The sequence below is a fragment of the Solanum verrucosum genome, unplaced genomic scaffold (genome assembly GCF_900185275.1).
Source record: "Solanum verrucosum unplaced genomic scaffold, falcon-dt-bn FXZP01000157.1, whole genome shotgun sequence".
NCBI lineage: Eukaryota > Viridiplantae > Streptophyta > Magnoliopsida > Solanales > Solanaceae > Solanum > Solanum verrucosum.
Window position 1 is genome coordinate 56,477 of NW_026020185.1, and position 19,428 is coordinate 75,904.

Genomic DNA, 19,428 nt, shown 5'->3' on the forward strand with positions numbered 1-19,428 from the left:
AATAGTAGTCACTTTTATTTTGGAAGATTTAGACTATATGGATTTTGAATGTGAAATGAACAAACTCTTTCAAGAGTGTAGTTTAAGGGTGGAATCCCTTTAGGATAGCCTAGCTTAGTGTAGCTTAATCTAGATTAGTGACGGGTGGATTCTCATTGTTGGTTTAGGATTTCTTTAACCTTGATTTCACTTGAGATTGCTCATTTGTGGTTTTCAATTTGAGTTGTTCTTTTCGAATTCAAGTTTCTCTTCTTCCTTGGTTGATTGTTTATTCAATTGCCTTTCTTTCTTCTCTTCTCATCTCTTATTTCTTATATATCTTACTTTTGTGTTGTTTCATTCCGCATTTGATTTCAATTGGTTTCATCCCCAATTGGAACCCTTATCAGGTTTATGGTTTAGGGTTTCATGTTCTAAGTTTATGATTTAGGGTTAAGAGATTAGGGTTTAGAGTTTAGGGTTTGGGGTTTAGGGTTTAGGGTTTGGGGTTTAGGGTTTAGGGTTTAGGGTTTAGGGTTTAGGGTTTAATGTTTACGGTTTAGGGTTTAAGGTTTAGGAATTTATGTTTAGGGTTTATGGTTGAGGGTTTGGATTAGGGTTTAGTGTATTGGGTTTAGGGTTAAGGGTTTAACGTTTAACATTTAAGGTTTAGGGTATGGGGTTTAGGGTTTAGTGTTTAGGGTTTGGGGTATAGGGTTTATGATTTAGGGTTTAGGTTTTAGGATTTTGGGTTTAGGGTTTAGGGTTTGAAGATTAGGGTTTGGGGTTTAGGGTATTGGGTTTAGAGATTAGTGTTTGGGTTTTTTTTTTTTTTTTTTTTTTTTAGATAAAAAGCAAAAGTAATACATGGAGGGGGACATAAACCTTAGCTCCGATCCTATGGTGGTTCATGAGTATACTTTCCTACTAAGGAAAGTGTACTCATCCCCATGATTCTAAGACGAAACCTAGAACTAAGCACCTATAGAGAGGACTCCTCTCTGTACAAAATTCTAAGAAACATAAACGAGGTAGACTCTCCCCTTACAATTAGACCTAGAACTAGCCAAAAAACTAGAAAAGAAGCCTAAAAGAACTAACGTGAGAACTTCAAGGTGGTTTTTTTATCCTCTTTAGCTTTTTCCTCCTCAAGTTGGTCATTCCCATCTTTTCCAGGAGGAAACTTCCTTTAGCTGCTGCAGGTAGCTGGTTCGGGGTGTAGAAGTGCTGAGTGATGTCTGATCTGTGACTTTCCTTGGACAGAAAATCTGTTGTTGTGTTGGCTTCTCTGTAGGTATGCTGGCATTTGAAGAACTCCAATTGAGTAGTGATCTTGTGAAGTTGAGTGAGGTACTGCTGCAATTTCCAGGGAGGCTTGCTTTTGTGGTTAAGCCATTTGGTAAGTAGTTCTGAGTCCACTTCCAAGATAACCTTTGTGTAACCATGTTGAATGCACCAGTCCAATCCATGGGCTGCTGCTTGTGTTTCAGCTTGGTTGTTGGTACCAATACCAAGGGGAATTGTGAAAGCGTATATCATGTTTCCATTGAAGTCCCTCAATATACCCCCTTCTCCTATCTTTCTGGGGTTATGCAATGCACTACCATCTGTATTAAGCTTCAAGAGGGGGCTAGGGGGGCCTTGCCAGCTGACCGTGATGATCCTGATATCTTGAGAGCATTTCTCGACTTCATTGATCATATCCTCCCAATTATTAGGCCAAGAGCAATAGGGATAAGTGATCATGAGAAGCTGGAAAGTATCTTTAAAGATCATGTACTTTACTCTTGCCACATTTGATTTCTTCTGGCCATATTTCACTGAGCATCTGTTCTTCCAAAGATTCCAGCAAATTGATATGGGAAGGGTCTGAATAATGAGTTTGTGGACCTCATTTTTTGCAGCCATTCCCCACCAGCTCATCAGGAGATTATTTAGTGGCCTGGGATTGTGAATAATTCCCAGCAGCCCTGAGAAATACCTCCAGATGTGAGCTGTGAAATTCCCTGAGACAAAAATGTGTTCAATATCGTCCCAACCTGATCTAATGCAGCAGGAACATGTTGTTGGCTGCACTCCAAAAGAGCTCAACTTGTCATTGGTGGGAAGTTTGAATTTGAGGGCCCTCCACAAAAGAAAAGAGGCTTTGAATGGAACTTGTTTATGCCAAATGGTAGAGAATAGTCTATTCTTGTTCTTCTTGCCCCTCACTAAGTTCCAGGCAGATGAACAGGTGAATGTCCCATTTCCATTTTGCTTCCAGTAAGCTTCATCAGTGACTCCTGCCTGATAGTGAATGGCAATGCTAAGCACTTTGGGGACTAGCGAAGGTGGGACGTGCATTCTCATCAAAGTTTCATTCCACTGTCCGTGTCTTAAGAAATAAGAAACTCGAGTATTGTTCAAGCTAGTTATGTTGTGACAGAAGTGAGCTAGAGGTCCTTCCCCTATCCAATTATCCCACCAGAAAAAAGCATTTCCAGAATTTATTCTCCAGCCTATTTCAGTTTCCACCATCTCCCTGTTCTTCACCATGTATTTCCATACCAAAGAGTCTCCTGTATCCCCTTTCTTAGCTACTGGATTGGACCTCTGGCAATACTTGGCTTTTAGAAATTGGCCCCATAAAGAGTGTTTGGTCCTGAAGTTCCACCACTGCTTAATTTGGAGGGACGTGCAAACGTCGTTAAGGTGCCTCACACCAATGCCACCCTCCTCATAGGGAAGACTAAGCGATTCCCAAGATGCCCAATGATATTTTTTCTTGTCCCTGTCCATTCCCCAAAAGAAGTCTGCTGTCACTCTTTTGATATAATGCAAGGTAGTTCTAGGAGGGGAAATGGTAGGCATAGTATGAATAGGTATTGAATGGAGTACATGTTTAATCAAAGTGGTTTTCCCACCAAAACTTAGGATACGAGAGTGCCAGCCGCTGATCTTTTTGACAACCTTTGCCACCAAATCTGAATAATAAATAATCCTTTGTCTTCCTATGTAAAGGGGGCAGCCAAGGTAATTAATGGGACTGTCTCTTTGAGTGAAGCCAGTGGTTTCCTGGATCATGTCAATAATGTGAGGAGGAGTATCTTTAGGAACCATGAAATGACTTTTTCCTTTGTTGATGAGTTGGTCTGAAGTATCTTCATAAGTTGACAGTGTTTCCATAATAAGCTTCAGAGATTCTTCTCTTCCTGAAGTAAATATGATAACATCATTAGCGAAGCTTAAGTGATTAATCTGAGGCCCTCTGAAATCCATTTGGAACCCATGGAAATGCTGATTGTCATATAGGTTATTGAGCATTCGAGATAGCACCTCAGCCCCTAAAATAAATAGGGATGGGGAAAGAGGATCCCCCTGCTTGAGACCTCTCGTAGAATGGAAAAAACCATGCCTTGTCCCATTGACTATGATGGAGTACCAATTATTACTCATGATCCTCCACACCATGTCAATGAAAAATTCTCCAAATCCCATGTGTCTTAAAACCAGGCTAGTAAAGGCCCATGACACTCTGTCGTATGCCTTTGCCATGTCCAACTTAATTACCACATTATCCCCTTCCTTAGGTTTTTTAATACCATGAATAATCTCCTGTGCCAGCATGACACTCTCTGAAATACTCCTACCTTTAACAAAGCCAGACTGATTGTTGGAGATAAGGCCAGGCAGCATAGGAGCAAGTCTGAGACATAAAATTTTGGAAATGATTTTGTTGGTAAAGTTGCTCAAACTTATGGGTCTGAATTCTGAAAAATTATTAGGATGATCTACTTTTGGGAGTAGAACCAAACTTGCATGGGAAATGAACTTGGGCATGAAGTAACCACAGAAGAAGGCATGAACTGCACTTAGAATATCTTCTTTGATGATATCCCAGCAGCTCTGAAAAAACTTCCCACCAAAGCCATCCGGTCCAGGCGCTGAATTAGGATTCATAGAAAAAACCACCTGCTGCAGTTCTTCACTGGTAGGCATTGCTTGGAGGGTCTTATTTTGCTCAGGAGTGACCATTCTTGGGATATGTTGTAATATATCCTCATTGATGGGCTGCTCAGTTCCTGTAAAAAGGTTTTTGAAGTGATTACAGGCTGCATTGGCTATGTTCTCATCACCCTCCACCCATTCATCATTTCCTGTACAGACTCTGTGGATAAAAAGTTTCCTTCTTCGACCTCGCATAACGGCATGAAAGTACTTGGAGTTGGTGTCACCTTCTTTATACCATTGCAATTGAGTCTTCTGTTTTAGGATAGAATTTTCCAACTTCAAATATTTGATGTACCTGGCATTAATCCCGTGTAAGGTTGCTCTATTTTCAGCAAAATTGTTAACAATCAATGCTTCCTCAGCCACTCTAACTCTCTCCTCATGAACTCGAACAATGCTGAAAATGTCTCCAAATGTTGTTCTGGACCAGTTACTGAGAGTAGCAGTCAACCTCTTCATTTTGTGTTGTAATCTCCACATAGGATTGCCTTCCACTTCCCTATCCCAGCAAGCTTTAACCACATTATTAAACTCCTCATGTTCAGTCCAGTAGTGCAAGAACTTGAAATATTTGATAGGTTGCTTCACTTTATCTACAATCTCCATCAATAAGGGATAGTGATCAGACCCAACTGAAGGGAGATGGGTAATAGTAGTTTGAGGAATTCCTTGTAACCAACTGTCATTGACCATAGCTCTATCGAGCCTCTTCCATACTCTAGCCTCTTCACTCCTTTGATTGCACCACGTATACCTCTGACCCGTGTACCCTTGGTCCATTAATCCACAAGCTTGAATAGTGGAAATGAATTCAAAACGTTTATTCATGTTATAGGGGATGCCACCTTGTTTCTCTTCTGGTGTAGTAATGATATTAAAATCACCAATTGTACACCAAGGTGTATTTATATTAGAAAAATGAATAAGTCTATCCCACAAATGTCTCCTCAAGTAATCCTTGCATTTGGCATACACAATCGTGATCATAAACTTATCTTTGATTTCCACATGTTGCAAAGTTCCTGTGATGTGTTGATCCTTAGATTCCAAAATGTTAAGATTTATTTCCGCAGTCCAGAATAACCAAATCTTCCCATTAGAATTGCAGCAGGCATTTTCCATGTTCAGTTTGATTTTATAACTGTTGAGATGAGAGTTGTCAGCAAAGGGTTCAAGAATAGCAATCATTGACAGATTGTGAAGTTTCTTGAGAGTTTGTATTCTTTCCAGAGAACCAAGAGTATTAATAATCCTTGCATTCCAACAGAGTGTCTTAATCATTAAACACCTCTGCTTTTGGACCTGGTATTGGGTCTGCTAGTCTGAGCAGAAGTAGTTTTGGAAGCTTGTCTGTGATTTTGTTTGTCTTGTTTCCTCCCCCTTGGAGATAACCCCTGCTGTTCAGCTACCTCTTGTATTTCCTTTTGGAAGTCACTCTGAAATGTAGACCCAAAGGCTTTGATAAGATGAGCACTGACTTCCTCTCCATCTTCATCCTCCTCTTCATCCTCAATGGACTGAGTGTCTTCATCATGTTCATCCTCTGAATGTACCATATCATACTCACCATCTTGTTTTTGTTGAGTCTGTGCATTCTGCTCCTTTTTCTTCCTGTTGGTGTCTTGTATTGCAATCTCTTTCTGTAGCTTTTTCTTAATTGTATCCCTTTTCTTTTTGCTCAATCTTCCTTGGGATTTATTATTTGTCTTCAAGCTAAGGTCCCTTACTTCCCTTGTTTATCAGTAGCTCTATTGTCCTGTGTCCTCCCCTGATTCTGCAAGTTGATAGGAGCCTGATACCCCTCTCTATTTTCACTTTTGTTTTCCTGAATTCCCTGATAATTCACACCCCCAGAGAGCTCTTTTGTTTGCACCTGTTTCAAACCATGATCCTCAGCAGATGGTTGATTACTGACTTGATTTTTGGTCTGCAAGTTGTCTGCATCATTATCAGTGGTAGCAGTGGCTCTAGAGTCTTTCCTATGGTCATTGTGTAAAACCTCATGCAGAACATGAGTCAATTTCCCCCCTTTGGTTACCCCTTCCTGCATGTTAGTATGTGTCTCCTTACAACCCCCATCCATCCCTCCTTCAGCTTCAACACATCCAGAAGAGAGAGTAAAATTAATAAGGGGCTTGGGGATTGGGAGAGTAGAGTCAATACCTGAATTTCTTGGAACCTGTTTAGTACCTTGGGTCTTCTTAAGGACTGCTGTAGGTTGTGTCCTCTGCTTCTTTGGTGAACCAGGCTGAGTTATTTTCTTTGATCCGTCACTAGTGTGCTTTACTTTGGATGAGTTATTTATAGTAGTTTGAGCTTCTTCATTCTCTTGACTTGGGCTTTGATCCTGAGGATCCAGATCAATATAAGTATTGTGAGTACTAATAATAGTTTTACCTGTCTTACCTTGCTGCTGCTGTGATGTGGAGGTTGTTGCCTTGTCTTGAGGTGAGGTAGGTCGATCCGCAATATTGTAGTTGGCCTTGTTATGTTTCTTTCTAGTTACTTGCCACTGCTCTTCCTGTTGATTGTTAAATTGTTCTGTTTGTTGCTGTTGACCTGTGCTCATTGTAGTATTGTCTCCTTCCCTGTTGTTCTGAGTATCTTTTCCATTCCTGCTGTCTTTTCCTTACTCTGGTTTGGCTTTGTTTGTCTTCTCATTTTCAGCTTCTTTCCTTCTTTTGTGTTTCTCATCTCTTCTTTTAATGTTGCATTCATTCTCATGATGTCCCTGATGTCTACAATACATGCAGTAATCAGGGATACCTTCATATTGGATTTGCTACCATCTTCCTATATTATAGTCATCTTCATCAATGCCCATCCAAACATGAGGAGGTCTTGCTTTAGTGAGATCGATTTCGACCTTAACCCTGGCCACACTGCCTCTAGTCTTCTGGGCTGTTGGAGAATCTAAGTATAACACTTTCCCAATAGGCTGCAAAAGAATAGAAAGAAATTCTTTTTTGTAGAAATGCCAAGGAAGTTCAGGTAGAACTATCCATGCAGGGACTATAGGTGTTTCCATCTCAGGTCTGAAAGTAGGCGTCCATGTTTGTATCCTCATAAGTTGTCCCTCGATAGTCATTTTTTGTTTAGTCCACACACTGATATAGTCCAGGTCGTTATCAAGATCGATGTAAACATGTCTTGAGTTAAAGTGAGAAATTTCAAACCTCCAGATAATTGAGTTTGAATGACAAAATTCTTTCGTATTAACTCAATCATAGGCATAGTGTTAGTGAATTTCCCAATTAAGGTAAATTTGCAGTCCGCCACCAGCTTGTGATTGAAATCTTCCTTCTTGAAAATAACTGCTGGTAAGCCTTGTCTGGTAGTAAATTCATGGGCTGCCAGGTTTAAACAATCCACTTTCTGATTTTGGTTTTGTTTGAGTTTCGCTGCAAAGGTCTGGATCACAGTAAAAGGTGCAGGTTCAGGGATTTGTTCTTTCTTGGAGTTGTTTTGATGGTTCTGAACACTTTGGTGGTTGTTGCCCGTATGGGCATTGGCATTTGGACCTCCTGGTTTGTTCCTATTGGGAAGTTGGTTTTGTTTCTCAAAATTGCTTGAAATTTTGGGAAAATTGGAGTTGGGAACAAAGGTATTATGCTTGACATTGGTATTATTGCCCTGTTTTGTGTCCTGTTTTACAGGATTATGGACCTTCTTTGAATTATGGATTGGTTCCTGCAGCACCTGTTGTTCGATATTTCTACCAATCTCATTTGCATAAACTTGCAAATGAGCCTCATGCTTGGTATTAACGAATTGATTAGAGCTAGGAGTAAGGGAACTACCTGATGGTATGACTTCTCTTTGTTGAGATTGATCATCCCTTTGATGTTGCTCTTTGTTGTTCTTTTGTTGTCCATCAGTGTGCTGTTGAATTGGATCAGGGGAAAGCACCCTTTGAATGGCTTGTATCCCAAATGAAAATTTGGATGAAGTATCCTCCTTTGATTGATCTTGTGAGCTTTGCACTTGTGGTATCGGCTTGTTGTTGGCCTGTTCGTTGATCCTATTTGGTTCTTGCTGTTCCTTGTCTTTGTTCTTCAGATTCATTCTTCCATGGTGGAGATCAGAGTCTTTTGCCATTGAGTTAGTTGGTGCTCATCACTGGGGAAGACCTGTTTCTCCCCTCCAAAGCTTCGTTCACCCCTGCAATAGTTCGACAAGATATATTGAGTAGAGGACTTACCTGAGTTCCGGCATCTCCATCGGAATTCATTTCCACCACGATTTGCCGAGCCAAATTGCTAGAAATTACTGTGGGATGTTCCTCTAGGTTAGGGGAAGATTCCCCAGTGAGCGAATCATCCTTACCATGTTCAGATTGTGTTCGAATTTGAGTGCGCATTTGCGGTGCCGCATTAACGATTTTCGAAAAATTCCAAGTTTGAGATCTCACGATTGGGTCGGTATAATCAGTTGAAATTTGTACTGTAGCTAGATCGTGTATAGGTGAATCAATGTCTCCTTCCACATTTGCTCGATTCTTCCCCGTTTGATCATGGGAATTAATTTCTCGCGTACCGTCTAGTTCTCTTTCCGAAATCGCTATGCAGACCGCCTCATCTTTTCGCAGATTCGAAGAGTTATGTGATGAATTAGACGGCGATTCTTGTTGGGTTTTGTAGCTATTGTCCTGGCGCTTCTTTTCCATTAGGTCTGGCGGCCTTAGGGGCCCGTCTGGCGGCTGTGTGGCCATTCCAGCGGATCTGTCCAAAATAGCCCAGCTGAGAGAGAATTCGCTAGAGAGAGAATTTTTAGAGAGAGAAAAAATTGGGAAATGAGGAGGCAACCAAGATATAGTGTTTGGGTTTGGGATTTAGGGTTTGGGGTTTAAGGTTTGGAGTTTTGGGTTTAGGGTTTAGGGTATAGGGTTTAGGGATTAAGATTTTTTTTAAGTGTCCAAATTCATTTCTTCTTCTAAACTCTTTTATTTTAACTTCAAAATTTGGCAAAGTATGGGAATGGGTATAGGTTTTGGTTTAGGGTTTAGGGTATAGGGTATAAGGTTTAGGGTTTAGGGTTTGGGGTTTAGGGTTTAGGGTTTAGGATTTTGTGTTTTGGGTTTTGGGTGTTGTGTCACACCCAAAATCCTATTAAGGCGGACCGGCATCCGTTGTCGAGAAGGCTCGGGAGGACTAACATGTAGTCATGCTCTATCTATGAACATTTAAAGGTGCTGCCATAGTGGATAACATGTTTTCATGAAAGTAGATAGTATTAACAAACCAAAAGAAAGTGCACATGACTTGGCCGTTGGGACCATGATGTCTAAGACACGAGGCACAACGACACTTCATTATACATAGTCTACAAAGCCTCTAAATGATAAAACATTATGAGGTTAAGGTTGGGACAGGCCCCACCTTACACTTAGCTACTATACAGTACCAAAATACATGCTATAGACTCGGAAAGCCCCGAGAGAGACGTTAGTACGGGAAAATGTACTGAGTATGTAAGGCATAAAGTACTGTATGTGAAATAAGAACTCAAATGAAATCATATACCAATGTAAGAATACAAGACCACCTTTTCTCATATTATGGAATCAGGTACTTTACATTCTTTTCTTTACTTTATCATTCTTTACTTTACACTCTGTGCACATAATATAATACAAATGACCAGCTGATTAGTGGTAGACATATAAATCGAGATTGACCCATGCTAGGCTTTCCTTTAACCCCTGGGATACCACCCGTAATATTGGGATCGACCCATGCTAGGTGATTCTTCCACCCCTGGGATACCACCCATCAATAAGCAGATTCATTTAATATCTTTCCATTAACATTTGAGATGATTCTTTTGGTGGGCATAGCATTTTTGAGTTGTGGGACTATGTAGTCAACAAGTGACATATAATAATCATATATTGCAAGAACAACAATGTAGAGAGTAGTTACACAATTAGTGAAATGCATAGGAGCTGAAATAACATATGGACCTTATTTAGTTAAAAGGAGAACTCATATAGGGTATTCAATGTATATGTATAGATTTGACAATGAACATGTATTGGAACATGCAGACATGTTAAAGAGTGAGAAAAAGGTCATAAGTCGTGTTGGAGCTGGTAGGCTGCCTTTTTGTGTCGAGGACGAGTCTAGATTTCATGCCAATTAGTAGGAAATCGAAAAGCCTTACATACCTTTCTGTACCACCTTGTATTTACCTTGAAGTACCTTCCTTTCTTTTCAAATACTTATCTGCAATAGAGTAGGTGATAAACTAGTATTAGTAGTTACTAAACATGCTTAGGCAGTCCAATCTCTCTCAACAATAATGCTCGGGCTGCAAACCCGTAATTACCAAACTAAGGTTGTTATTTCAATCCCCGCCTTCTTTTATTGCATTTTACACTACACATCTATATTTCAATATCAGCAATTTACACCCTTTCCAGATATCAACCAAGCTGTCCCCAATATGTTTATACATCAACCTGTCCCAAAAACAGTCCTAACAATCCAACATACAATAGAGAACGTGAAACCATAGTTTCCCATCATCATCCCATGAGTTCTTATCAACAATACACTTAAAATATCATACTTAGACTCGTGTTTACTGAAGACAAAGATAGGGCAGTCACTTTACCTTAATTCTTATAACTCGTTTTTCTTTTAATTTGAACTCTTCAATAACTTGAGCTTCCCTTCACACAGGCCAAAGAAAAAGAGAAAAGCCTCTCAATAACAAAGGAAAGTGAGCAATTAAACTTTTGAGAGATTCAGTCCTCTACTTGTTCCTAACTAATTAACATGTTTATCTAGCATTCCAAGAGAGAATTAGGCTAAATCCATTAGTAATTCCACTTATCTTACCTTGCAAGGGCTTGGGTTTATCCAAGAAGGAAACTTCTGGCTGATGCTATGATTTGAAAGAGAGAGGAGAAGCTTAGAGAGAAATCTAATTTTTATCTATTCTTAAAAGTGAGGAAATGGCCAGCAACTTGGGGATTATAAAAGTCTTACTTTTCCCCACCTCTTAAGTTTTAATATCAGCCACTAATTTGTCAAATTTGTCCAAGTAGGTGATGCACCTACTTGGAAATATATATACACAAAATGGGCCCTTTTCATCTTGGGCTGTAATCTTTCCCCTTTCTAATACTAAGACATGGGCCAGAATTATACCCTTAATTTGGGCCTTTGTCTTTATTGGGCTCAAGTAGTTGGACTTGGACAGATTGGTGTGAGGCCTCATCTCCATTCCCTTTTCCTTTTTATGTAATTTGGGCCTCAAGTGAGCCCACTAACGAATGAACTAATATTTCCCATCTACCTAGCCCATTTGAGCTAAGCAAGTAAGTGACACCTGCTAGCTTTATAAAGTCCTACAAGCACCTCAATTCTTTTATTTATTTTCCGAGCGTAATCTCCTTAGTTTAACTCAAAACTTATATACACTTGATCACCTTAACTTTTAGACTTACATATAGCCCTTCGATCCAGAATTTAAATACTTCTAAAATTTGACGTTCACTCGATCGTGCAATATTGCAATGTACGGGAGTTACCCTTATAGCTTCTTTATTGTCACCATTCATCTAGGAAATCAAGTTCATTACTTATACCACCAAGCTAAATCAAGTTCCATATGTGTAGGACTTGTACACGTAAAATATGAGGTGTTACATTTTGGGTTTAGGGTTTAGGGTTTAGGATTTAGGGTTAGGGTTTAAGGTTTGGGATTTAGGGTTTGGAGTTTATTGTTTTGGGTTTAGGGTTTAGGGTTTAGGGTTTAGGGTTTAGGATTTTGCATTTAGGGTTTTGGGTTTTAGGTTTTGGGTTTAGAATTTAGGGTTTAGAGTTTAAGGTTTAGGGATTTGGGTTAAGGGATTAGGGTTTAGGGTTTAGGGTTTAGGATTTTGGGTTTTGAGTTTTGGGTTTAGGGTTCAGGGTTAGGGTTTAAGGATTGGGATTTAGGGTTTGGAGTTTAGTGCTTTGGGTTTAGGGTTTAGGGTTTAGGGTTTAGGGTTGAAGGTTTAGGATTTTACGTTCCAAGTTTTGGGTTTTTGGGTTTAAAGTTAAGGGTTTAGAGTTTAAGGTTTAGGGTTTTGGGTTAAGGGATTAGGGTTAATGGTTTAGGGTTTGTGGTTTGTGGTTTAGGGTTTAGGGTTTAGGGTTTAGCGTTTAGGATTTGGGGTTTAGGGTTTAGGGTTTAGGACTTAGGGTATACAGATTAAGGTTTAGGGTTTTGGCTATAGGGTTCTAACTTCAGGGTTTAGGGATTAGGGTTTGGGGTTTAGCGTTTGGGTATAGGTATTAAGGTTTAGGGTTTAGTGTTTAGGGTTTAAGGTTTAAGGTTTAGGGTTTAGGGTTTAGGGTTTAGTGTTTAGGGTATAGAGTTTAGTGTTTAGGGTTTAGGGTTTCGGGTTATGGTTTAGGGTCTATGATTAATTGTTTAGTGTTTGTGTTTGGGATTTAGGGTTTAGGGTTTAGGGTTTAGGGTTTAATGTTTAGGGTTCAGGGATTATGGTTTAGGGTTTAGGGTTTGGGTTTTAGGATTTAAGGTTTAAGGTGTAGGGTTTAGTGTTTAGGGTTTAGGAGTTAGGGTTTAGGGTTAGGGTTTAGGGTTAGGGTTTAGTGTTTAGGGTTTATGGTTTAGGATTTTACATTTAGTGTTTACAATGTAAGGTTTAGGGTTCAGGGTTTATGGTTTATGGTTTATTGTTTAGGGTTATGGGTTCAAATTTTTAGGTTTAGGGTTTAGGGTATAGAGTTTAGTGTTTAGGGATTAGGGTTTAGGGTTAAGGGTTTAGGTTCTAGGGTTTAGGGTTAAAGGTTTATGGTTTAAGGTTAAGGTTTAGGGTTTAGGGTTTATGGTTTAGGATTTAGGGATTAGGGTTTAGGGTTCAGGGTTTTTGGTTTATGGTGTAAGGTGGGTTTGAGGTTTAAGGTTTAGGGTCTATGGTTTACGGTTTATGGTTTTGGGTTTAAGGTTTAGGGTGTATATTTTAGGGTTTAGGGTTTATTGATTAGGCTTTAGAGTTTAGGGTTTAGTGTTTAGGGTTTAGGGTTTGGGGTTTGGGGTTTAGTGTTTAGGATTTGTGGTTTAGGATGTTGGATTGAGGGTATATGGTATTGTAGTTAGGTTTTAAGGTTCATGGATTAGGATTTAAGGTTTAGGGTTTAGGTATTATGGTTGAGGTTTAAGGGTTTAGGGTTTGGGTATAGGGTATAGGGTAAGAGTTTAGGGTTTAGGGTTTAGTGTTTAGGGTTTAGGGTTTAGGGTTTAGTATTTAGGGCATAGAGTTTAGTGTCTATGTATTAGGGTTAAAGGTTTAGGTTTAGGGTTTAGGGTTAGGGTCTAGGATGTAGAGTTTAGGTTTTGGGTTTGGGGTTTAGGGCTTTGGGTTTAGGGTTAGGGTTTAGGGTTTAAGGTTTAGGGTTTAGGGATTAGGGTTTAGGGTTTGGGGTTTAGGGATTGGGCTTTAGGGTGTACGATTTAGTGTTTAGGGTTTAGGGTTTAGGATTTAGGGTTTAGGATTAAGGTTTAGGGTTTAGCGTTTATGGTTAAGGATTTTGCGTTTAGGGTTTATGGGTTAGGATTTACAATATACGGTTTAGAGTTTATGGTTTAAGGTTCATGGTTTATGGTTTATTGTTTATTGTTTATGGTTTAGGGTTTTGGGTTTTGGGTTTAAAGTTTAGGGTTTAGGGTTTAGTGTTTAGGTTATAAAGTTTTGTGTTTAGGGATAAGGGTTTATTGTTTAGGGTTTAAGGTTTACGGTTTAGGGTCTAGGATTTTGTGTTTAGGGCTAAGGGTTTAGGGTTTAGGGTTTAGGGTTAAGGGATTAGGATTTAAGGTTTAGGGTGAGTTTGGGGTTTTGAGTTTAGGGTTTAGGCTTTAGGGTTTATAGTTTACGGTTTAGGGTTTAGGGTTTAGCGTTTAGGGTTTATGTTTTAGATTTTAGGGTTTAGGGTTTAGGGATTAGGGTTTAGAGTTTAGGGTTTAGGGTTTAGGGTTTGATGTTTGGGGTTTAGGGTTTAGTATTTGGGGTTTAGGATTTTGGGTTTGAGGTGTAGGGTTTAGTGTTCAGTATTTAGGGTTTAAGGTTAGAGGTTTAAGATTTAGGGTTTAGGGTTTAGGGTTTATGGTTTAGAGTTTAGGTTTAGGGTTTAGGTTTATGGTTTAGGGTTTAGTGTTTAATGTTAGGGTTTAGGGTTTGGGATCTAGGGTTGAGAATTTAGGGTTTAAGGTATGGGGTTTAGGGTTTAGGGTTTGGGTTTAGTGTATAAGGTATAGGGTTGAGGATTTTAGGTTTAGGATTTAGAGTTTACGATTTATGGTTTAGGGTTTAGGGTTTTTGGTTTTAGGGTTTAGGGTTTAGGGTTTATGGTATAAGGTTTGGGGTTTAGGGTTTAGGGTTTAGGGTTTAGTTTTTGGGCTTTAGGATATTTGGTTTAGGGTATAGGGTTTAGGATTTAGGGTTTAGGAATTTGGGTTTAAGGTTTGGGGTGTAGGGTTTAGGGTTTACAATTTAGGGTTCAATGTTTGGGGTTTAGAGGTTAGGGTTTAGAGTTTTACGTTTAGGGTATGGGATTTACGGTTTAGTGTTTAGGTTTTGGGGTATAGGGTTTGGGGTTTAGGGTTTAGGGTTTTGGGTTTAGGATTTTAGGTTGATGGTTTAGGGTTTAGGGTTTAGGGTTTAGAGTTTGGGGTTTAGTGTTTGGGGTTTAGGGTTTACGGTTTGTGTTTAGGATTTAGTGTTTGGGGTTTAGTGTTTAGGGTATAGGGTTTAGGGATTAAATATTTTTCTTAGTGTCCAAATTTATTTCTTCTTCTGAACTATTTTATTTCATCTTCAAAATTTGGCTAAGTATGGGAATGGGTATAGGTATTGGGCTTAGGGTCTAGTGTTTGGGGTAGAGGGTTTAGGGTTGGGTTTCGGGTTTAGGGTTTAGGATTTAGTGTTTAGGGTTTTTGGTTTAGGGTTAGGGTTTAGGGTTTGGTATTTAGTGTTTGGGGTTTTGGGTTTAGGGTTTAGGGTTGAGGGTTTAGGCTTTATTGTTTAGGGATTAAAATTTTTTCTAAGTGTCCAAATTTATTTCTTCTTCTGAACTCTTTTATTTCAACTTCAAAATTTGGCTAAGTATTGGAATTATTCTGGCCTAAAAAATATTCTCTATGTGCAAATTTATTTCTTCTTCTTCTAAACTCAATTTTCGTCCATTCCTTAACTATTTTATAACTAATTAACATCATGAATTACTTCGTAACTAGTTTTAATCACCAAATTATCCAATCAAAGTCTTACAAGAGATGAACTTCTTTGAGGCTTAATTTTTTTTACCTGTCCAAATTCACATCTTTTTTCACACTTATTTTCTTTATTCCTCAATTATTTAACTTTTTAACTAGTTTCTAATCAGCAAATCAGTTCGTTGATCCTTCAAATTATGTAACAACACGTAATTCTTCTACTTTCGTTACTTGGTTTGTTTTGAGTCCAAATCTTTTTGTACTTGTCTCATCTTAGTTTGTTGATAACCTTCTTGATTCATGTCCATTAGATTTTTTCGGGTCATCGTTCTTCAAGAGTCAATAGAATCCACTCCATCACAAAGAATAGGTTACCTTGAGTTGGTTGGCAATGCTAGTTCACTATCAAATTTGAGACGACGCCATAGAAGAGTGATGTGAATAATTTTTCTACTGACTTGTTTGTTTATATTTATAGGTCCGAGGGAGGGATCATTATCATTTTGCTATCAAGATTCATGTTCTATGAGCACACATGAGTTGTTTGCTTCAATACAAGGAAATATTGAAAAGGTTATTCAATTAGTCACTGAGATGACACCCTATGAATTAGAAAGTCTATTGAAAGGCACTACTCGTCGTGATGAAAAACTTAAGTAGTTGCACAACTAAGGTGAATAAACTTCATGTTATGAGCTTTTAGGAAACTTGGTTGGGTCAGTGATACCTTTGTCTCTTGGCGGGTACTTTGGAGTGTTTCCTTCGAAGGGCTTCTTCTCATAAGGTTTCTTGACATCCGAACTCTTGTTCCAACCCGACGATGTTTGAGCTCCCCCTTTGTTGTTGCTCCAAGAATTGGAAGATGAAGTCTTATACTTAGATACTTTCTCCTCTTTGAACTCCATCTCTATCTCATGGGCTACCTCAAAGACGTCATTCAACGTAGCAAACCTAAGAATGGTCATCTTGGAAGAAATCTCTTTGTTCAATCCTAATTTGAAGAAAATCACGGCATGCTCTTCAATCTCTCAATATTCTAGCTTCATGACAATCTTTGGAACTCATCATGATAGGCTTCAACACTTCTACTTCCTTGCCTCAAGTTGTACAATTTGTCAAGTAACCCTTGGTGGTATCTTTCCGGCACATACTTAGCTGTCATCAAACTTTTCAATTTGTCAAGTAACCCTTCTTGTACAACTAAGTGATACCACTTCATGTACTCCCACCATGTGACATCATACCCTTCAAATTGAGCGATAGCATAGCAACTACTTTTGACCTCCGCCAAATCATTGACATTGAAAATCCAATCACATTGTGACTCCTAATCTAAGTAAGCATCGGGATTGCATTCCCCTTTTAATGTTGGAAGAGATGTTTTGATAGAGTTGATGCCAACATCTTGGCTTCCATGGCCACCTTGGTTGTTGTGGTAGGTTAGCCCCTTTGATGACCTCCTTGACAGCAGTTACCATGTCTTTCTCTAGCTTCTTGACCAACTTTATGATTGACATTGACTTCCCATTGGTCTCCACCTTGAGGGTGGTTTCCATGTTGTCTCCTATCAAATGGCATTGGACCCAATCTACCTCTTGGTCCACCTTACAAGACTTGACCTCTTGGTCTATTTCTTGGTGACTCATTCCATGGTGCTTCTTCACCTTCACATTCATAACCTCCTTGATCTTCATCATTCCTCATCTCATTCACGGTATTTGGTTGTGGTCTTTGGTAGGGAATAGTTTGGTTAGGTGGTGTTTGGTAAGGATGGCTTTGACTTTGTGGAGCTTATTGACTAAGCGGAAAATGGAACGGTCGATTGGTACTTTAACTATTTGAACCCAATTGATTGAAAGTTGGGTGCAAAGCTTGGTGGAGGGTTCTGGGTGTCAGAGTAGGAGAATGAGTGTGATCATGCCCACTTGTAGAAGCACGAAAAGTAGCTTGTGGTGTGGAGTCATTGGAGTTGACTCTACCTTCCACATTGGCCAACCTACCATTGATCCATGATATATCACCTCTCACATTGTTCAACACTTCCAATAAGGTTGCCAAAGAAATTTCTCCGATAAGTGCTTGAGTATCTCCTCCTGTCTCCATTGTACTTGACATTAAAACAACTCACAAAAACAACAAACAACGTTAGCGTTAATAAAATGAACTCACAATCACTCGTGTTTACACACCTTTGATTGCCTCTCAAATTGGCGTGGCTAATGTTGACAGTTGTTTGTACTCAGTTGGTCACTAGGTACCAATTGCTACTCTTGGTGAGAATATATTCTTGTTTTACGAAGAACGGGTGACTCAATTGAAAACAAATGGACTTGTATCAAGAATTAACTATGAAGTAAAACAAAAAAAAGCACGAAAAGAAAAGGAACAAACAAAGAAGTGAATTCAAGAACCAATAGTCAACAAGTAGAGTAATTACGAGTTTAAAATCGGTTTAGAATTCTTGAGAACGTTTGAGAATCAAAAGAAAAGAAATTAAGAACTTAGAACCTAAGAAAACGAGTGTAACTTGAGTTTCCGGTTGCCGAATGACCTGTTTTCTTTGCCAAAAGTGAAGTTCAGCTTGACAACTTGAAGAAGGACTCGCCAAACTCTACAAACGGACAAGGCAATTCGGAGATATAGGTGGTAGTTCGGCAATGCGCCGAATGGACTCGGCGACCAAAGCTGATCTCACCGAAAATTCCAGTAGCTCCCTCAATTTGGTAGCCAATTCGGCGACCAACCTGCCTAAAGTGCTAGGTGCCGAATGGTTAGGCGATGCCCACTTTAGCTCGCCCAATGAACCTATGCAGCTCCTTCAAAATTCTGAAATTTGAACTCATGTGGTCCCCCCCTACTCTTGTCCTTTAGTACTTACCCCTTTTAGTAAATTCCCTTTTACAAACACCTTTAATGATTCTCTTTCTTCTCTTTTTGAATCAAACTCTTGCTTTTTCAAATATTTCCTTCCTTGAAGATTATGAATGTTCTTCATGAACTTCAAGAACAAGATTAACCCAAAATTAAACCCTTAAAATTTTTGTCTCAGAATTTCACAAAAAATTAGGTGAAGGCTCTCCTTAATATGGGGAACAACACCCAATACTTTTTAGCCTTCAATTCTAAACCAAAACCTTCAGATTTCAAAACCCATTTGCATCTTCTTCAAGCTTCTTCAAGTCTTCAATGGTGAAATCTTCAACAAGGTACCAAAACTTCTTCCAATCTCAGCCCAAGACTCAAATAGGTTTGGAGAACACTATTCCAATCTTAGAAACTCAAACAAGACCCATTTCAACAAAATTCACAAAAACGAAATGAACAAAAAAAAAATTTGTAACAAAACCCCACGACTAGATTCGTAGAAATAAAGCTAGACTCGTCTTTGATACCAAAGGATGTAATTCCTATAGGGGAATCACACGCAAATGCATAAATCAAAGACGAAAATTAAAAGATAGATAGATAGACACAAATAGAAGAAACAAAAAAACAACCAAAGGGTATATTAAACCCAATGACCTAGATCCGTTAATCCTACAATGCACCTAACTCTTACGAAGACCTCAAGGGAATCGATATCCCAAGCAACCAACGTTTCTAAAAAAAGGTAACAAAAGCTTAACCAAGCTGTCAAACATGAGTTTTCAGTTTTCAACATTCAAACTAATCTAACTCTAAAATGAACCCAAACTATCTATTTATAGTTTTAGAATAAAAGGGTCCAAAAGTGACCAGAAGTGCCAAAGGGCGAGTTGGGTCGGGACGCCAGTGGATTGGGCGATGCGCTGACCTCGTTGGTGAGTATTCCTGCATGGTCTTCCGCCATGGCCACATTCTGGAACTTTAGGCGAGCTGGGTCCATCACCTAGTCCCTTGGGTGATGCGCCAAGTGGGTCCTGCTCGCCAAAAGGACCCCTTTCAGTGTCCAGCTCACCTAAAGTGATAAGATTATCACAAGAAAAATCACAATAAACCATGAAAATCAAGAAAGATAGAAGAAGAGACAAAAGATAAGAAACAATTGGCAACTAAAGGATGTATCAAATCCAATAACCTCCAATCTAGATCCTAACAAGCACCTAATCCAGATAAATAGATAGACACAATAAGAGGAAAGAAAGAGCAACCTATGGCTATGTTAAACCCAAAGACCTCACTACTTTAATCCAATAAGAAACACCTAACTCTTACGAAGACTTCAAGGGAATTGATATCCCAAGCAACCCCCGT

General features: G+C 39.1%; 1 protein-coding gene across 1 annotated transcript; it reads right to left on the reverse strand.

Annotated features, from left to right (window-relative positions):
* Nucleotides 1-1,089: 1,089 nt before the first annotated feature.
* On the reverse strand, nt 1,090-5,250 carry LOC125829334 (uncharacterized). Its single transcript, XM_049508571.1, has one exon. It carries the CDS (start codon nt 5,248-5,250, stop codon nt 1,090-1,092), a length of 4,161 nt encoding a protein of 1,386 aa, XP_049364528.1.
* Nucleotides 5,251-19,428: the final 14,178 nt, after the last annotated feature.

What these genes read in the sequence shown, in the direction of transcription:
- LOC125829334 (XM_049508571.1), bottom strand. Translation starts at nt 5,250, where the DNA reads ATGATTAAGACACTCTGTTGGAATGCAAGGATTATTAATACTCTTGGT.